The sequence below is a fragment of the Prinia subflava genome, chromosome 2 (genome assembly GCF_021018805.1).
Source record: "Prinia subflava isolate CZ2003 ecotype Zambia chromosome 2, Cam_Psub_1.2, whole genome shotgun sequence".
Lineage (NCBI taxonomy): Eukaryota > Metazoa > Chordata > Aves > Passeriformes > Cisticolidae > Prinia > Prinia subflava.
The window spans coordinates 93,203,030-93,220,628 of NC_086248.1; the positions used below are offsets into that span (position 1 = coordinate 93,203,030).

The 17,599-nt window shown below is 38.1% G+C and overlaps 1 protein-coding gene across 1 annotated transcript in view; it reads left to right on the forward strand.

Moving 5' to 3' along the window:
• KCNK2 (potassium two pore domain channel subfamily K member 2) overlaps window positions 1–17,599 on the forward strand; it is a 76,479-nt gene that overhangs the window by 36,339 nt on the left and 22,541 nt on the right. The window contains exons 4-5 of the mRNA XM_063391038.1: window positions 12,595–12,755; window positions 15,176–15,362. Coding sequence (XP_063247108.1) covers window positions 12,595–12,755; window positions 15,176–15,362 — 348 coding nt within the window. The remainder of the gene's footprint in view (window positions 1–12,594; window positions 12,756–15,175; window positions 15,363–17,599) is intronic.

A 17,599-nucleotide genomic window follows, 5' to 3' on the forward strand; every position in this document is an offset into this window, starting at 1 on the left:
GGTCAAAGCCCCATCCATCCTAGCCTTGAACACTTCCAAGGATGTGATATCCACAGCTTCTCTGGGCAACCTGCTCCAGTGCCTCACTACCCTCAGAGCAAAAAACATCTTCTTGCCCTCTGTTAGCCTGAACCCATTCTCCCTTGTCCTATTCCTAGGTGCCCTTGTATAAAGTTCCTCTCCAGCTCTCTTGTAGCCCCCTTTAGGCACCAGAAGGTTCTGTGAGGTCTCCTCAGGCCTTCTCTTCTCCAGGCTGAACAATCCCAGCTCTCTCAGCCTGTTCACATCAGAGAGGTGCTCCAGCCCTCTGATCGTGGCCTCCTCTAGACTTGTAGCAGCTCTTTCACATCTCTCTTTTGGAGACCCCAGATGGGATGCAGCACTCCAGATGAGGTCTCACCACAGCAGAGTAGAGGGGGATGATCACTCTGGTGCTGGTGGCACTTGTTTTGATGCAGCCATGGTTGGCTTTCTGGGCTGCAGCAAATATTGCTGGGTCATTTAGCTTCCATCTGTTGGTGTGTTAACATAAATAATTCATTTGTTGGCTTTTTTCCTACCAAGAGTCACAGAACCATATCTAAAAAGCAAAATGGCAACAAACTTTATTTTCCCCCCTCATTTTTATGTTGACAGATTAAGATGCAAAGTATACCAAACTGACACAAAATGCTCTTACAAATATTTCTGTTCCCTAAAAAAAATCCTGGTTAAAGCAAGCTACAAATTGTTAGGCTTCAGTTTGATGTCTTAATTCCTTGCTGGAAAATTAATTCTTATAATCTGAGGATTATGGTATTCTCTTGATGAATAGTCTCCAATAGAATCAGATGACTGCAGTGTAAACAAATTAATGTAGGCCTTGGGAGGAATATTTTTGAAACTGTAACTGTTTCCACAGTTGTACTAGTTAGGTTCCATTCTAGTTGCTCCAGGAAAATGAGATCCTATAAGCAAAGCAGCTGAAGTTGCAAGATATTTTTCCATGCTAATTCCATTTAGGAGTCCTATTTAAAATAGCAGACAATTTTGTTTTCATCTTTGGACACTAGCTAGTAACTCTAACTTTCTTGTTCAAGCTGAGTATAAAGCAAGTAATATTAGGGAAGTATATATTGCACTGGTTTCTCTCTTTGAGATTCTTACACAGGCTTCTGCAAAATCAGCTGGTGTTTGCCAAAAAATAGAAGAAACTAATTTGCAATGTTTGACTCCTTAGAAACCCTTTAGGACATTCTTGCTGATGTTGGTTGGTGTGATTTTCAGGATCACATATTCCTAAATAAAAATGGAAATCTTTGGAGGGAGAAAATGACATCTAATTTTTTTTTCTGGCAGATATCTTCTGTGTGAAAATACAAATGCATTTAAAGAAAATGAGTGCAGATTTCTTTCTCTATGTAGATTTTTTTCCTGAAATATACCCTGGGGAATTTTAAATTCTACGCATTTTCTTTTCCAAACTGACCTAATATAAATTTCTCAGCGGCTAAAATGTTGATGAAACTTCCCCTATAATTAAGGATGAGACTGAGCTACTATCTGCTTATTCTGGTAGTAATGGAGAAGTAGTGACCTTCAGTGGAGCTAATTGGCAGATGTTATTTTCTGCAATGTATTTCAGAGTGTGATGATAACAATAGAAAAATTAACACCAATACATGCTATCTGTTGAAAATGCTATTAATATTATTACTATTATTATAAGAAAAAATATATATAAAAATATTGCTATTCTTATGTACCTCTTTTAATCCACCTTAAAAGGCCAAAAAAGAGCGTGGGGTATGCTTTAATTAATGTGTCTTCCCAGTGCAGGGACAGTTCTATTTAAAAGTCATTAAGATTTATTGTCCTTAGCTTGAATAATTGCTGTGCTGTCCATATCTCCATATGTGCTTTCATGTTTTAGGGGAAGAGAAACAATATTATTTTATATTCAGCAAAAAGTTTTCCTTGTCTTTCAGTTCAAAGAGGTAGTGTGCTTTTGATGAAAAGGGAGCTGTGGCTTTCAGAACATGTACTGACACTTAAGGAGAGACAGAAAAAAGTAAATGGAGGCTTTTGTGATTTAAAATTGGTAAAGCTATTTATTCAAAGTAGGAACTAGATCAAACCTTCATTCATTAAACTCAAAACTTTTATATTGAATGGCATCAACATGCACTCCTCAAAGGCCATTTCTTTTCCTTTTCTGCCTTCATTTTACTGTTTGACAGTGGTAATGAAATCCAGGACTTTGTTATCTTCTGGTGTCTTCCCTGGGTCATCATTTGCTTTCAGGTGGGCTGTCAGACTCTGCATGGTATGAAATGCCCTCAAGTACTTTAGATTTAAATAGGACAGAAGGCTGATAGTCTCCACTGGGATCTAGAGTTGGGGAGAATACCTGGGGGTCTTTTGGGAAGACCAGGGAAGAGACCGATTGTACCTTGTGCCTCACAGCCATGAGGGTGAGAAACAGTAAATGTGTGAGCTGATGATCTGAGGTCAAATGCTCAAGTTGTTTTCCTATTGATTTTCCCTTTGCTTAATGAATATATACACATATATTTTCTCCAGGTTGGTGTGGTCTGAGATCATATTCCACACGTGACAGAGGAGGGTATACACATATCCCATGGCCCAAGCAAGCCCCAGATATGTGTTTGTAGAGGCAGATGGCTCAGTCCACACTAGCTCTGCTATTTGTATTCCAGCTCAAGGCTTTGGAGGGTAGGAAAAAACTGGAAAAATGCTTGAAAATTTCTTTACACGTAGCCAAGTTTTTATATATTTTTGTTTTAGTGTTTCTTTCCCCCATGAGCTGAAATAGATTATATAAATATAAGATCTTTAGCTGAAAGCCGCCTTCTATGTCTCATGAAGTATTCTATCCCAATTTGAATTACTTTCATATGTGCAGGTGAGGTGATTAGAGACTTCTAAAAGATTCCACTTGCTTTGTAAAAGAAAAATCATAGCTTATATACTTAAAAAATTGTGAAGGAAATAATTGCTCACGATTTTGCTAAGTGCTGAAATTCCCATAAATCTGCTGTAAACCACACTGACTTTTTTCAAAAGCAAGCAGGGAATAGAAATAAAATACTTCAATGTACTAAAAGCACAAAATTTGGAATTTATTTTGCACTGCCTGACAATAATGATTTCAATGGCTTTACAACATGCACAGAGGTAATTTTATGTTCAATTACTGCTCTGTTAGGAACTTCTGTTTAGAATCACACTTTTATATGAAACTTCTCTTCTGTAGATCCCTATCTTTAGACTGCTCTCTTTGCCAAAGAATTAAGAGACAATGTCTAGAGTGGTAGCTCACTAAGTGGCTTGGGTGAAGGCACAGGACAGTCACAGCAAGCCCCTTCTCTCAGTGCAAAAGGCTTTGGTAGGATGCTGGTGAGGCACCAAGGGCTCATTTTCCACTCTTTTGAAGCACTCTCACTGCAGAGGAAAATCCCACACACCTGCATAAAGTCACTGAAAACTGTGGAAGCAGAAATTAATTCTTGTTCCTCAGAATATTTCTGCAGTCTTGTAATTGCAGTTTCTTGAATTGCTTGGATAATGACATTTTATCAAAAATCTTTTGTTACATGGTGAGGAATTCTGTGAAATTAAAGAGCTGGTGACAGTGTGATTCCTATCATGGCAGAGTTGAAAAATCAGTTGAAAATTTGCTAAGAATTTCCTTTGACAAAGTATGTGCTTGTTAATCTTTACATTCTTTTGCAATCTTTTATATGCTGAAAGAATGAGTATGCTCATGCTCAGTTATTTGTTACCTGAATAGAGATTAAATTTAAACATTTTTAAAGTTAAACGTGTTACTTGCTTTGCTGAATCAGGCAGGTAACAAATAAGTAGCTGGAAGTCAAAGGGGAAATTCAGTGGAAGTTATTTGTGTTGTATTCCATTTTTTCCCATTTGTAAGATTCTGTATTAGTCATAATTCCCAAGATTACTGGAGGGGAAAAAATAGAATAAGAATTTGAAAATTACTTCACACTTTCATGTACCTGGTGAACCTCACCAGCAGAATATTAATTTTCTTTTGAAAGAAAATAATACTATGAATAAAAATATTCAGATCATTTTATTTTAGAAACTTGGTAGTATTCCTTCTTTTTTAACCTTAGGATTTTTTTGTTTTATAATATGCTGGGAGGACTGCATAGAGAAGCATTTTTACTGGTAATAAAATACTCAGCTATTTGACATTATGCACAAAATAATATGCATGTATATATTTTCTCTTGAAAATATATATTCCCTTTCTTCTTATTTGTCTTACAAATATTAAGCAAGTCTGTATTTAAATATGTGCAAATAAGGAATTTTTCTATCCTGGTGTAGGTATTTCTGTCATTGCTGCCCATCTCTCCTGGACTGCTGTTTTTGCCAGGATTTCCCTGGAAACCTGGGCTGTGTATGTGTAGCTTATAAAGAAGAACAGATACAGGAAGAAAAAACTGATGAGGCAAAATAATTTCATTTTTGAACACTGACCTGGGGAAAGGCCTCTTGAAGTGAAACAGGTTGTGTGGAAAAAAAGTTTAAAACCAGAAAGAGGATTGTGGCTTACCTAACAGGTCAGGGTAGCTGCGCTCATTTTGACCACTTGTGTCAGCTTCTCATGGCCTGAGGTCCAAATCTGCTGAGTGCAGGACTATGGGATTTGCAGTCCTTGTTTTAAATCTGTGACTTCCCTGACACCAAGGTGTGCTCACAGTTTGTTGCTCTAAGTCTGGCAAAGCTTTAATTTGTGAGCGCTTTTGCCACATTTTATTTTTTGTAGGAAAAACAAACATGTACAGGCAGAGTAGTTTTCCATTCTGCAGGAAAGCATATGGATTGCCTTGCCCCTAGGATGGAGAGGCCAGCAAGAGCCTGTTTTACCCACCACTCACTGAGAATTGATTTATTTGTAAACAAAAATGCAAACCTGTTTCTTCAATTTCTTCTAGGGAACAAAAGGAAAGGTATTGTAAGAAAGCCATCAAACTCTAGAAAAAAGTTATTTCAGATTTCCGTTAAAGTTGTAGCATCAGGTTGGTTTTGTCACTATATCTAAAATCCACCATTTTTAATTTTTCTGTGGATCTGGAAAAATATATTTTATCTACACATCAGTATATTGCTAATGAAATTTTTTGCAGAATGCATGTTGCTTTGTCATATTTGATATGTGTTTATACTTGATAAGAATATGTGGCTAGTAAAAGTTTCATGAAATGGTGGAATATATGCTTTTCACTTTAAAGTACATCATGTTTTTCTAGCTGTGTTAGCCTGGCATCTTGTTCCCATGAAGCAATCTCACTTAGAGGAAATAAACAAGTGGGAGTTTTTGGGTTTTGGAGCTGATTCAATTTTGCTAGAATGAGAATTAGAGGTAAAATTAATGCAAGCAATAACAACAACAAAAAGGAAATAATTTGAAAAAAGCACAGAAGTTCTACTACTGATGAGATGTAGATACTCTTTACTGGGCAAAGTGACAGCTGAATGAAATGCAGAATCTATGCTGGGAGGCAGAGCCATCTGAGTTGATGTTTAAACTTCTAAGAGTATTTTAACAATCATTACCCAGTTCCTTTAGAAATTGCCTTAGCAACTCAATGTGAGCTATTGAATACTGCCATATCCATACAGGAACCTTTCTTGGAATACTCTTTCACCTCCCCAGTACAGCACTTTGACTTGAAGGAAACTTACTTTCTATGAATATTTATAGCCTGTTCTTTTACAAGAAGTTTTATTGATTTGATTAGTGCTCCCACAGAACACAGATGAAAAGAAACCACTGAAAAGAGATCAACCTCTGTCTTGTCAGTTCTTGAATATTGCACTTTATTAACGTCAGTCTAGGCTTTCCTGTTATTATTCCTAGCTATAAGAGAAGTATTGGTAATGTCTTTTTTTCAGACAAATTAAAAATCTGTATTTTTAATGTCTTTTTGTTTGAGACAGAACATCATAACTCTCTAAATAATCTATTTGCAGTTTTGTAACACAGAATTATGGGCTAGTACTAAAAATCAGAATCTTGTAATTTGGAATCCAGAGAATGCCAAACATTCAGTAAACAGCAGCAATTTGTGACAACATGGTTGCCAAATCACTGACTAAAACTGTGAGAATTGGCTTCTAGAAGCTGGAGTGGGTGAGTGAAGTGATTGAGTCACCAAAGGCATACAAATGATGTGTAGAAGTGGCACCTTGGGACACGGTTTAATGGTGGGCTTGGCAATGGTAGGTTAATGGTTGGACTCAGTCTCCAAAGGTCTTTTCTATCCTAAATAATCCTATGAAGAAATTGTGCCAAACTTCTGTTAAACAAAGATTTTCAGTTTTGTAGCAGACTGCGATCTAAAATAGAGCTTCATCTCTGTTACTGCACAGGGCTCTTCCATCAGGAGGATTCATGAAGGAATTTCTTAAATTTAAAAGCTCAGTTATTTTCTGTAAGTGCAATTGATGAATTAGCTTGAAGGAGGAACACTATCTGCATACTCATGGTGGGATCCACAGGCAACAGCTTGTGAGCGAGGGCTGTAACACGTAGTGCGTGCATGGGTGAAAGAATTCATGTGTATACATAGCACAGAAATGTTCTTTGAAAGCAAGAGGATTTGTATTCAATTCATTTGGGGTTTAGATTTTCAAGTAATCCCTGTACTAGTTCAACCTTCAGAGTGTCTACCTTTGTGTTCAGGAATATATGTGCATGCACATGTGTTGGTTCTGACAGGAGGGGAGTCCAGAGTTTGTGGATATTGGCAACATTTGTGTATCTCTTGAGCAAGCCTGAGGGTCTTCGGGGGCTTCAGAGGACAAACTTTCACTAATTAAAGGTTGGTGTAATGCACAGTCCTCAGCCTCCAATTTAGTGTGAGTTATGGACCTAAATGATATGAAGAATTTTGGACTTTCCTTCTTTCTGTGCTTCAGTTACCTGCCTGTAAAAAGGGGAATAGGAATTTTCTAGCTACTTTGTAATGTTGGGAGGGAAGTCACATGGAGAACTGGAAAAGCCCTTATACCTGCACTGTGCAAAGCCATAACTTCATGGAATAAGCATTTGTAAATATGCAAATATATAGTGCAGCATATAGAAGCATGTCAAACTGGACATGTGAACAAGTGTAGGAAAGATTTAAGAAAAGGAAAGGAAAAGGGATCAGTGTAAAAATATGTATTTTTTTTCCACAAACTGAGCACAAACATGGAAGTTTTGCTGTTTCTGCAATGTATCCAGGGATTTCCCCATAGTCAGTACGGATACAAACACTGTCTTTTTGTTTAATGATTATGTCTAGACCATTATTTATGCTAAAAGGGATATCTTATTAATCTGTGATTAAGTCCATATCTTTGCTTAGGCACTGTTGGGCAGGAATGTGTTTAATGCTAACCTCCTGAGCCCAAGCAGTAATCCAAAGGGAAAAAAGCATTTTATCTTCCAGAAATTCAGTGAGGTACCTTTTAAAAAGATTTACCAGATAGCTCCTCAAGGCCTGGAAAAAGCATCTTTTGATCTCTTAAAATCAATTTGGCATTGAGTATCAAACCCCACGTGTGTCCTTTGGAAAGGGCAATGACTGTAATTGAGCAGGGTGGTCAGGGTGGAGGTGAGCCCACGGCAGCACCGCTGCCAGTGGCACACAGAGCTTGGTGGCTGGGGCCAAGGCCGTGGCAGCTGCCTCCCATGGCCCCAGCCTCCTGGGAGCCAGCAGCTCTGCCTTTTCTCTCACTCTGTGAGATCTCAGCATCAGCTTTCTGTACTCCACTTCTGTGTAATGAGGTGTGTGCCTGTTCACCGAACCACTGATCCCTCAGTATTGAGCTGTTCCATCAATGGACTGCACATCCAAACCCACTGCTGTGACTAGTTTCTCACACCTCAAAATATATGACATTAATTTGGGATAATTTTCACTTTATTTATTTTTGATACCTCATGAATGTTGCCTTGTTTAATCTGAGGTTTGTCATAAACATAGAGAAAGAATTTACTTGTTATTTGCATTTGTATTTCCTTGTAAAGAAAGAAAATATTTCAGAACTTCCCCAGAACTCTCAATCCCACTTGAGGTATTTGAAACAAATGAATCCTAGGTGGTGGCACTCTCTTCTACTCAAGTTAGCAGATAAAATCTAGTCTTAGAATTCTCAAAAGCACCTATAATCTCTCACATGAGAAATACTTAATTGCAGCTAGATAGTTTCAGTAGATGCCCTGCTTTTTCTACGAATTTTATGTAAAAAAAATGCTCATTTGGAGTCTCTGTGAAAATGGGTATCTACAAGAGTTTTCTGAAGATATTGGTTAACTAGAAAGCAAAGGGATCTCTTTCTCTACTTAAAACAGAAAAAAAATTGAATTACTATTCGGTCTTCCTTTTTATGAAGGTTTGAATACAAGAATGCTTATCATCTGAAAAAAGGTGTCATGTCAATTGTATGAGAATTTGTAGCATTTCAAGCTTTTCTATATTTGCAATATAATCTATTGTTTATCATGGGGTGGAAGACTCAACTAGAATTTGAAACTTCAATCATTGTTTTGCTCAAAAGCAGTAATATGTAGTTATTAAAGTTACTAATATCTGCTTAACAGCAAATCTGCTTCTCATGGGAAAGTTACACACACTTTCATTCTCCCAGAAATATGTCAAAAAAGACAATCTGAAAGTAAAGAATCCCATAAAATCTCATTTTATTGTTTTTTGTTTGGGTTTTTTTTCCTTTTCATTTTGCATAGCCCTGTTTCCACCTCTATGGCAGACTAAAGGGATACAGATTCCCTTTGAACCTGTCTTGAACCTCAGAGACTCCGAGGAGTTTGGAGCTGAAACCCTGGAATGTTACTTTGTGGAGTGGAGCAATTAGTTACAATCTACTTAAAATGGGCTTTTGTTCTTAATTCACTCAGGGGTTACTGGAAGCTTCTTCTAAAATGCATTTCTTGTCCACAGCTGCTAGTCAGAGACAAGTCCTTTGTCCATTAAAGGCACACTAAGAATTTAGCAGAACATGAAAGGGATTTGGTGAAATTAGGAGGCAAATCATTCTCCTGGTGGGGAGGGTGCATAGGGGAAGGACAGTCTGAAAAGCATACCGACAGTATTTTGGATGAAACAGATTCTTTTTTTTCAAGTTAAATTTTCTGTTCTGTACTGTTCATGGCAAATAGCATTGGTTAAAAGCTTGGAGGGAATTTAGAAGTTTTAATTCAGCAACTCGTTAGTTTCCACAATCAAACCCAAGCATATTGGTTGAAGTGGAGAAAGGACAGTTCTAGGAAATTCCTCCTCAGAAAAGGGGAAGGGATGAGCTGCACAGGATTGAAAATGTGAAGAATAAGCAAGGTGCTGGGGCTGCCTGTGCAGTTGCAATGTGCACATCCTGTCCCCATCCCATCCAGGCAAAGAGCTCTGAGGCAGGGAAAGGCAGCAAACCGTGTTGTCATGTGGCTGATTCCCCAAGGTTTCCTATGAGCAAGGCAGTCCTGGCCAGACTTTATGCTGCCTTTTGAGTGGAAGGGGGAACTCAGAAGTGAAAACATGCCAGGGAGCCGCTGCAGTGGGGCCAGATGTTCCTGTCCTCCACAGGCAGGAGCTCTGTGGTACACAGGGATATGCAGTGGCATTCCTATGACCATGTTCTCTTCTCCCAGCACTGCCCAACATTAAGGTTTCCTTGGTTTATACCTAACAACAGATTTCTTCTTTTTTGTATTTAATATAATTACTTAAAGAAAGAAATAATACTTTTCTGACACAAACCTCTTGGGAATTACATCAACCGTATGAAATATAAATATGTTTCCCTCCCGTTGTATAAATAATGGATTAGGTTTTTGCTGGAGAAGCTGAGAGTAGGATTTAAGGACAACTTGTGTAACTTGCAAAGTAGGCTATGGTGTACAGCAGCAGACTGTTATAAAACATGACACAGTAGGAAATGTGATTAATGTGTGATGGAAACCCCTTGGTAGATCAGGTCACTAAAGTATGTACCCTGTCTGTGGTTTGTATTATGTTCAGTGAGCATCCAGACAGAAATAAACTGCTACCTGGTGGAGTGTTATTTTATCCCATAATGTGTGATTTAATCATACAATTATCACACAACACTTTCTCTGTATTTATGGAGGAAAAACATTTGACAGTTTTTAGGATGAAAAAGAAGAATTTGAATGTAAAAGGGAACTACCATCCTTCCTTCAAGGAAGGCATGTTTGATTTAGGGAGAATACCCAGATCTGAATGTGACCTTGGTGGCCCGATACCAATGAGAAGCATGCTGCAGAGCAGCAGCCCATGTAAGAGCTCTGGGATGCTCACAGAGTGCCTGCTTGTTTTATGGGGCCAGCCAAGCAAAACTGCCTGCTTGACATGTGCTCCACTAGGCTGGTGTTTTGTCACCATTGCGGGACATTGCTTTGCTAGAGAAGTAAATAAAAAGTGACAGCCAAATCCCCTAGCATGAGTTTTCTAAATCTGGTGTATCCAGACCCCTGATTCTGAATTGCATTAAGACCTCCCAGGAATTATAACCTGGAACAATTCAAGCTTCTGTTGATGCATAAACAGCCATGTTTATGAAAACAGAGTATCTTGGATCTGTTTGTCCCTTTTTGATTGGTGATGAGCTAATTTGATTTTAAAACTTGAGTCTTTCCTCCTTGGTGCACGAAGGGACAGAGTGAACTCAGTGGAGCTAAAATTTCCTGAATTATGATTTTAGCCCTGACTCTGGGAAGCATATTGGGTTGGTCTAAAGTTGCTGTGACTTTTTCCTGGTTTTCTGAGTCAGACTTTCTTTCATATATCACTGCAGGGAACATTTACAAAATTGTAGGGCTCTGCAACCTGTAGTTGATATAATTGATATTTCTGTGATTTTTTTTTTTTATTATAAGACTTATTAGTCAAGACTTGGGGAAAATTTTAATATTAGCTTTCTTTTCTCTGAATGAATTCTATCAATATTGCATTTGTTGTTCACGTAAGTGCAATTTGAAAAATGTTTTGAGAGCTAATTATCTAGGAGTAAAATATATTCCCAGTGTGATTTATTTTTATTTTAATGAATCATAGAATGGCCTGGACAGCCTGGGTTGGAAGGCATCTTAAAGACCATCCAGTTCTTACTTCCCTGCCATGGGCAGGGACACCTTACACTAGACCACATTTCTCAGAGCCCCATCCAACCTGGCCTTGAACACTTCCAGGGATGGGGCACCCACAGCTGCTCTGAGCAATCCATTTTTAATTCATCCAACTTAAGTGAGGGACAGCTTTGTCTTGTGTGTTCTGAAAGGAAAAGTTAATTCTAGCAACAGAGCTTACCTACATAAGGGCAGAACCAAAAATTAAGATTATAGGTTTCATAAAGAAAATCTATATGTTAAACTATCAGAATATGCTCAGAATATTTAAATATAAATGCTAATAAATAGCTAAGACATTCCTTAAATGTGTTCTATATTGTAGGAATTTCATCACACTGTGAAAAAATATTAAGCTGCTTGAAAAATAAAATTTGTTGGATTGTTTTCAGAAAATTTGGATTTTCTTTGGGGGGTTTGTGTGTATAATGTTTTTCTATGAAAAATTAAGGACACTAAGACAAATTTCTCAATTACATGCTAAACCACTTTGCTTTTTATTTGCAAGTTATTTTTCTAACAAGAAGGTAATTTAAAAGAAGTTTTTGTCTAATTTCAAAAGCTAAAACATTTTATGGCAAGTTTTCCCTCTTGCCTCCTTTGAAGGGCATGTTGTTCTGCTAAAAAGTGAACGAATATCAGAAATTCTGGGGTGTTACAGCTTCTGCTCCTCAAAACATGAATGGTCCTTTGGAGGAGAAAAATGTTTGAATTAAAACCCAGGACTTAAGCTCATGAAACTTGTCTGTAGGGTTCTGCCTGTGTGACCTGGCCCAAATCATTAAATACTGATCCTGGGAGATGTAGCTGAGGGTATTCCACAGGTGCTGGGCCCTGTGCTCTTTGTATTTCACTTTGTCTGTTCTAAGTAGACCAGCAACAACTGAGCCATCAGAGGAATTTGGGGTGGTCTCTTACAAAAGTCTGTGAAGATAAAACAATTTCCACTTTCAAATGGGCAAAGCCATGGACTGTATCCTCAAGCTTCGTTTGAAGGAACCAAAGCCTTAAATAATGAAGAATCTAGGCAGTCCTATTTATGGTAGAAATCCCTGTTTTGCTCACCCAGGTGATTTGAGTTCTTTTTAACCTGCTTCACTTTGAAACTTGGCCCATATGAAGGAAAATTGTTTGTTGTTTACAGGTGCTGCAGCCTGTTAAAAGCCCAGTGACAGACACTGGCAGGCTAAGGCATAGATCAACCAATTGCTATTAACTACACGTAGTAGATGATAAGAGAGTAGCTCAGCCAGGATTGTATGACCTACATTTTCATTTAATTTCTCACAATGTTTGCTGTGTCATATGGTTAACCTGGTTAGCCTGTTTTTAACTGTTCTGCTCCTGCAGTTCTTTTAAAGCTGATGATGTATTACGTGTAACCTCTTAAACATTTCAAATTGTTCCTGATTTAGGCTTTGGAAACATCTCCCCACGCACACAAGGTGGAAAGATATTTTGTATCATCTATGCCTTATTGGGAATTCCTCTATTTGGTTTTCTGTTGGCTGGTGTTGGAGATCAACTAGGGACAATCTTTGGAAAAGGAATTGCCAAAGTAGAAGATACCTTTGTTGTGAGTATGCTGACTGCCTCGTTTGGGTTTTTTGCTGCTTGTTCTGAATCTCACAAGTGAAATGAAAAGCCTGAAAAACTGGGTATAGCTCATTGCTGCAATCAGATGTACAGGAAAACGTAGGAAGCACTTGGCACAGCCTGAACTTGTTAATGAACACCTCTGAGAACTGGGTGAAGACACACTCCCTACCATGATTATTGTTGGGAACAGGAATAAGACCCAAAGAAATTTGCTTTTGCTCTGCCCTTGTTACTCGTAAGCTTGTTCTTATGCTTACCCTTGAAGGTTTTTACACAGACTGTGATAAGAAATGTATTCACTGAGATTTTTGAAGCCATGAATGCTTAGTAACCAACTTTGTAGCTGTTTGCATCAGCAGTGCAAGTGTGAGGACTGGTTTTCCACACCAAGCCCTACCATTGGATGCAGGACACCTTTTCCTTATACAAAGGGTCTGACATGGCTTTGTTTTTGATGCAAAGCAAACGGGGCCTGTGCCAAATAGTCTTATGCAATAGGCAAACACAAGCTTGAAAGCTTTTTCACAAAGGGCTTGCATTTCGGGCTTTGAAAAATCAGTTTGTGTCCAGATAAAGTACTGGAGAATAGCATAGATTTTCCCTTGAGATTTGTCTGAAAAAGGCAGGAACATTCCATAAGAATGTTTTAGAATTTCTGGGTTTTCATAGCTGGTTTTTTTTTTCCTTAGAGGTATAGAAGTTCTGAGATAATTCGTGCCTCGCTTTTGCTCGTAGAGATAATGATCTTCCTTTTTTTAATAATGGATATATTCCTACAAGAAGAATGCCCCAACATAAAAAGCAACATCATCCCCTCTTTTGACAATACCTAAGTGAAAACACTGGTCTAGATGCTGCAGTCTGGAACACCCTCTAATTCTGTTTATTAGCTTGCCTAATGAACTGGGAGATGCAGATGGGTCAGAGCAGGTATTTTTATATTGCCGTAACACAAGCTGTTACTCTGATTTGGGTTACAAAAGCTTGACCTTGGTCATGCTGACTGTAAACACAGTTGCCACTGAAATTTAAAACCAAGAAAATATCCATTGTGAATAAAAAGATTTCATTTTCAGTCGATTTCTGTGAACGTTTCTTGTATAATCCCTTCTTTTAGGTTGAACTGACATGCATTGGATGGATGGAAAATGTCAAATTGGCTGGGCATGCAAAATGGAATTTTGCAGGGGTCTGTTCTAGCTTTAGTGCAGTTTAGAAAAAATGTTAATAACATACAAAACAGCTAAATGATGTGGTTCATTAAATCTGCAGATGGTCTCAAGCTGGGGAGACAACTAAAGCTTGGAGGATCAAAATGATCTTAAAATTTTTGAAAAGCAGAGTGACTAGATAGGATTAAATTCAAGCAGGACAAATTCAAAGTAATATATGAGGGAATAATAAAATATGCAGCTGCATGTCAGGAAACAGCTGTCTAGGTGCAATTTAATGGAAATGTTCTGTGGACTCTAGAAGTTAACATGGGTTAATGCCATACTGTCATGGAAAATAGGTAAAACTGGAAATAGGCAAAGCATAAGAAAGGGTCATTCCATTCCATTTTGTGCTGTTTTTTCATATCTATTTTTGAGTATAACACTTAATGAAACATGGGCTAGTTTGCTCGTGCCAAGGGTTTGCAAGAAAAAATGGAAAGGGGAAGAAAAAGAAATAAATGTATTTGGTTTAGAGAACATGTAACTGAAAGAGAACACCTGTGAAAGTTTGCTGGAAGAAGAAAATCAGCAATTTCTTTATTTGTCTTGGATAAGACCATAAACAGTACATATAAACAGAAGGAGTTGAGATGTAGGTTAAGCATTAGGAAAATTATGAGATAACAAGGGCATGATCACATGTTGCCTGGCCAGTAATGTATTGGCAGTGGCTTAGGTGGGTTTGTTTTGTCTTTGGGCAGGTTTGGCTCTCTTACATCCCCTCTAGCTTTGCTTTGTAGGATTCTGTTTAGCTGACTATTTGATTGCAGAGAACCTTATGGTTAAAATTCACCTCATTTTGTTGGTTATTTGTGGATGTACAAAATTAGAGAAACTGCAGGTGCATGCACTACTTGTAACTCACTCAAATATCTAGACAGCCCACAAAACTTTTACATCATCAGCTGTTAGTATTAGTGAATGCTATACATGCTGTTCACCCTTGAAGAGTCCAACCCTGCTCTGCATTTACTGCTGGTGAATGTTTCCTAGGACAGTCATGTTTGTTTTGAAACCCTTTTCAGAATAAAATCCTGCTTGAATTTTCCTGTTTGTTTGAGAATTGTAATTCAGTGTCCTCTAGAGCTATGTAGTGCACACTGGGGGGCGATGGGTGCTAATGTGCACTGGTGCAGTTTTATTAACAATGGGTTTCCTCTCTTTCCCCTTCCCTTTCCAGAAATGGAATGTGAGTCAGACAAAGATTCGCATCATTTCAACAATAATATTCATACTGTTTGGCTGCGTGCTGTTTGTTGCTCTTCCCGCAGTTATATTCAAGCACATAGAAGGCTGGAACACATTAGATGCAATTTACTTTGTGGTTATCACTTTAACTACCATTGGATTTGGTGACTATGTTGCAGGTAAGACTTTTTTCATGACTCTTTATCTTATAATGATTTGCACAGTGATATTTATTCTGCATTTTTTTCTTCGCTTTGAGACAGATGTTTCTCTCTTCTGGCGCCTCTCTACCAGTTTTATCCTTCATCATTCATGTGATGGGGCCTGTCCTCATTTTGGTTGATTGACAGTGTAGAGACAGGAGGTGGGACAGTGAAATTCGTGGTGGATGTCTTTGCCTACCGTTTCTTTCCCTTCCTATACTGTTAAAAATTAAGTAGAGTATCATTTCGGCAGGGGTTTTTCTTTTGCTTACAGGTTACAAAGTGCAAGCACTAATAGGGCATTTTAGTCTGAATATATCTTTTCAGCCGGATTTGTTTAAAATTCCTAACCCTGTGATGTGATATAAGTTTTGTGTGCATCCCTTACCTTCAAAATATTCCAGAGCTCTCTTTCTGCCATTGAAATGTCTGTATTCTGTAGGATCTTCTGGATCCTGCTTCTGTGACTCTTTGTCACTATACACTTGCCCATGTGATTTTTGTTATGTTAGGAGTACAGTTTTAATACAAACTGTAGATGAAGTGTGCAATTGCTATGGGTCCATTAAGCTGAATTAGTTTCAAACAACTTTGATATGCTAAGCTAAAAAAAAGTCTGGGCTAGTTCTCTGTGTCAACTTTTTTCTTGAAAAGGTGTCAAAGGTGTTAGTTCACTTCTTAGATTTGAGTAAGTGTATGCTGTCTGTGCTGAGAAAGCACATTGATCTGAGTCAGTGAGGATCAGGAACTCAGAACTTTGTGCTCCAAGCCTGCAACTTGCTTTCCTTGGCCTGATCTGATTCCTCTGCTGATACAGAACCATCGTCTCTCTCTTGGAATGCCTCTCTCACACCTCTGAACTCTTGCAGGGCAGGGTGGCTGACAAGGCCCTTTGTGCTGGGTCTGCTCTCAGGAGACACTCTGGAGGAGGGAATTGTTTTAATAGATCCTCACATGCTGTGGGCCCCTGCTATGTCTCGTCTATGCCCATGGCTGTGGTGTGAGTCCACGTGTGCCAAGCTGAGGTTCTCAGGTTGGGCAACTCCTCCTGTAGATGTGCCTGAAGTTTTGCATTGATGGCAATAATCAGTCTTGTCACTGGCAGAAGCTTTTTGGGTTGGTGAGGTCCAACAAGGACCTCTAAAGTGTCAGAACTGCTTGACGTATTTGTAAATGATGTGGGTAAAGTGGGGGTGAATTTAGTTGTTGTTGAAGATACTAAGCTACTCAGGCAGCCTTTATTTTTAGACTGCTTGCAAACTTGCCAAAGATTTTTGTAAATTATAGAACTGAGCTGTAAAATAGCAAATTAAATTTCTTTTGACTCTTACATAGTTTTTTGTGATGTTTCCAAATGTCTTTGTATGTGTATTGACTTCTGCCTTTCCATTTCTTTCCCATATTCTTTTCCTTATTTTCATTTTGTCTTCAGAACTAGTGATTCTGGTCAGATAACAACTGGCATGAAATAAAAAATTTACGCTGTTTCCAAGTAAAGGATCTGGGTGTTTTAGACTTTCATTCCTGAAGGGTATGTGTATGGCAGGGAATAAAAATGATAGTGTATAAAGGCCTGGTTATATTTACTGTAAAGCATTATGTGAAATGACCGGCTTGGCTCTAAGTAGAACACTGAGTACATTCATCATTACTCCCATTATAAATTTCCATAGACTTTTCTATTTGTAGACCATTTGATATCATGATTTTTTCGTACATTGTCTGCTTTTTAATTCTACCAGGAAACAATTTCTCTTTCTACAGAATGCCCTTGAATTATATTGTTCTATAGCTGATGGCCTTTTATGGTTCACTAGAAAGATGTTCTTTTTTTATTTTAAAATCCTACTGTAAATCCATTATTTCAAAACATGAGAAATGTCTTCTAGTTTTTTGAGCAACATATTTAAGACTTGTATTTGAACTGCAATGTGTTAAAGACTTAAAGGGGCAATGGGATTTGCACTTGCAGAGACAATGCTCAAGAGAACAGGGTTAAATGGCTGTCTCCATCATAACTGGGAGATAAACATTCCCATGGGACTATATTCTGACAGGGATGAAGTTCATAATATTATCATCTTTGGGTGAAATGAAATACTCTTGTTTTGGCCGGTGACTTGAAGGATATTTCAAAAATGCCCATTTGTTTTCTTTGCAGTACATAATTGGCTGGTTAAATAAAAAATTTGAAAAAAGGTAAAGTATTAATT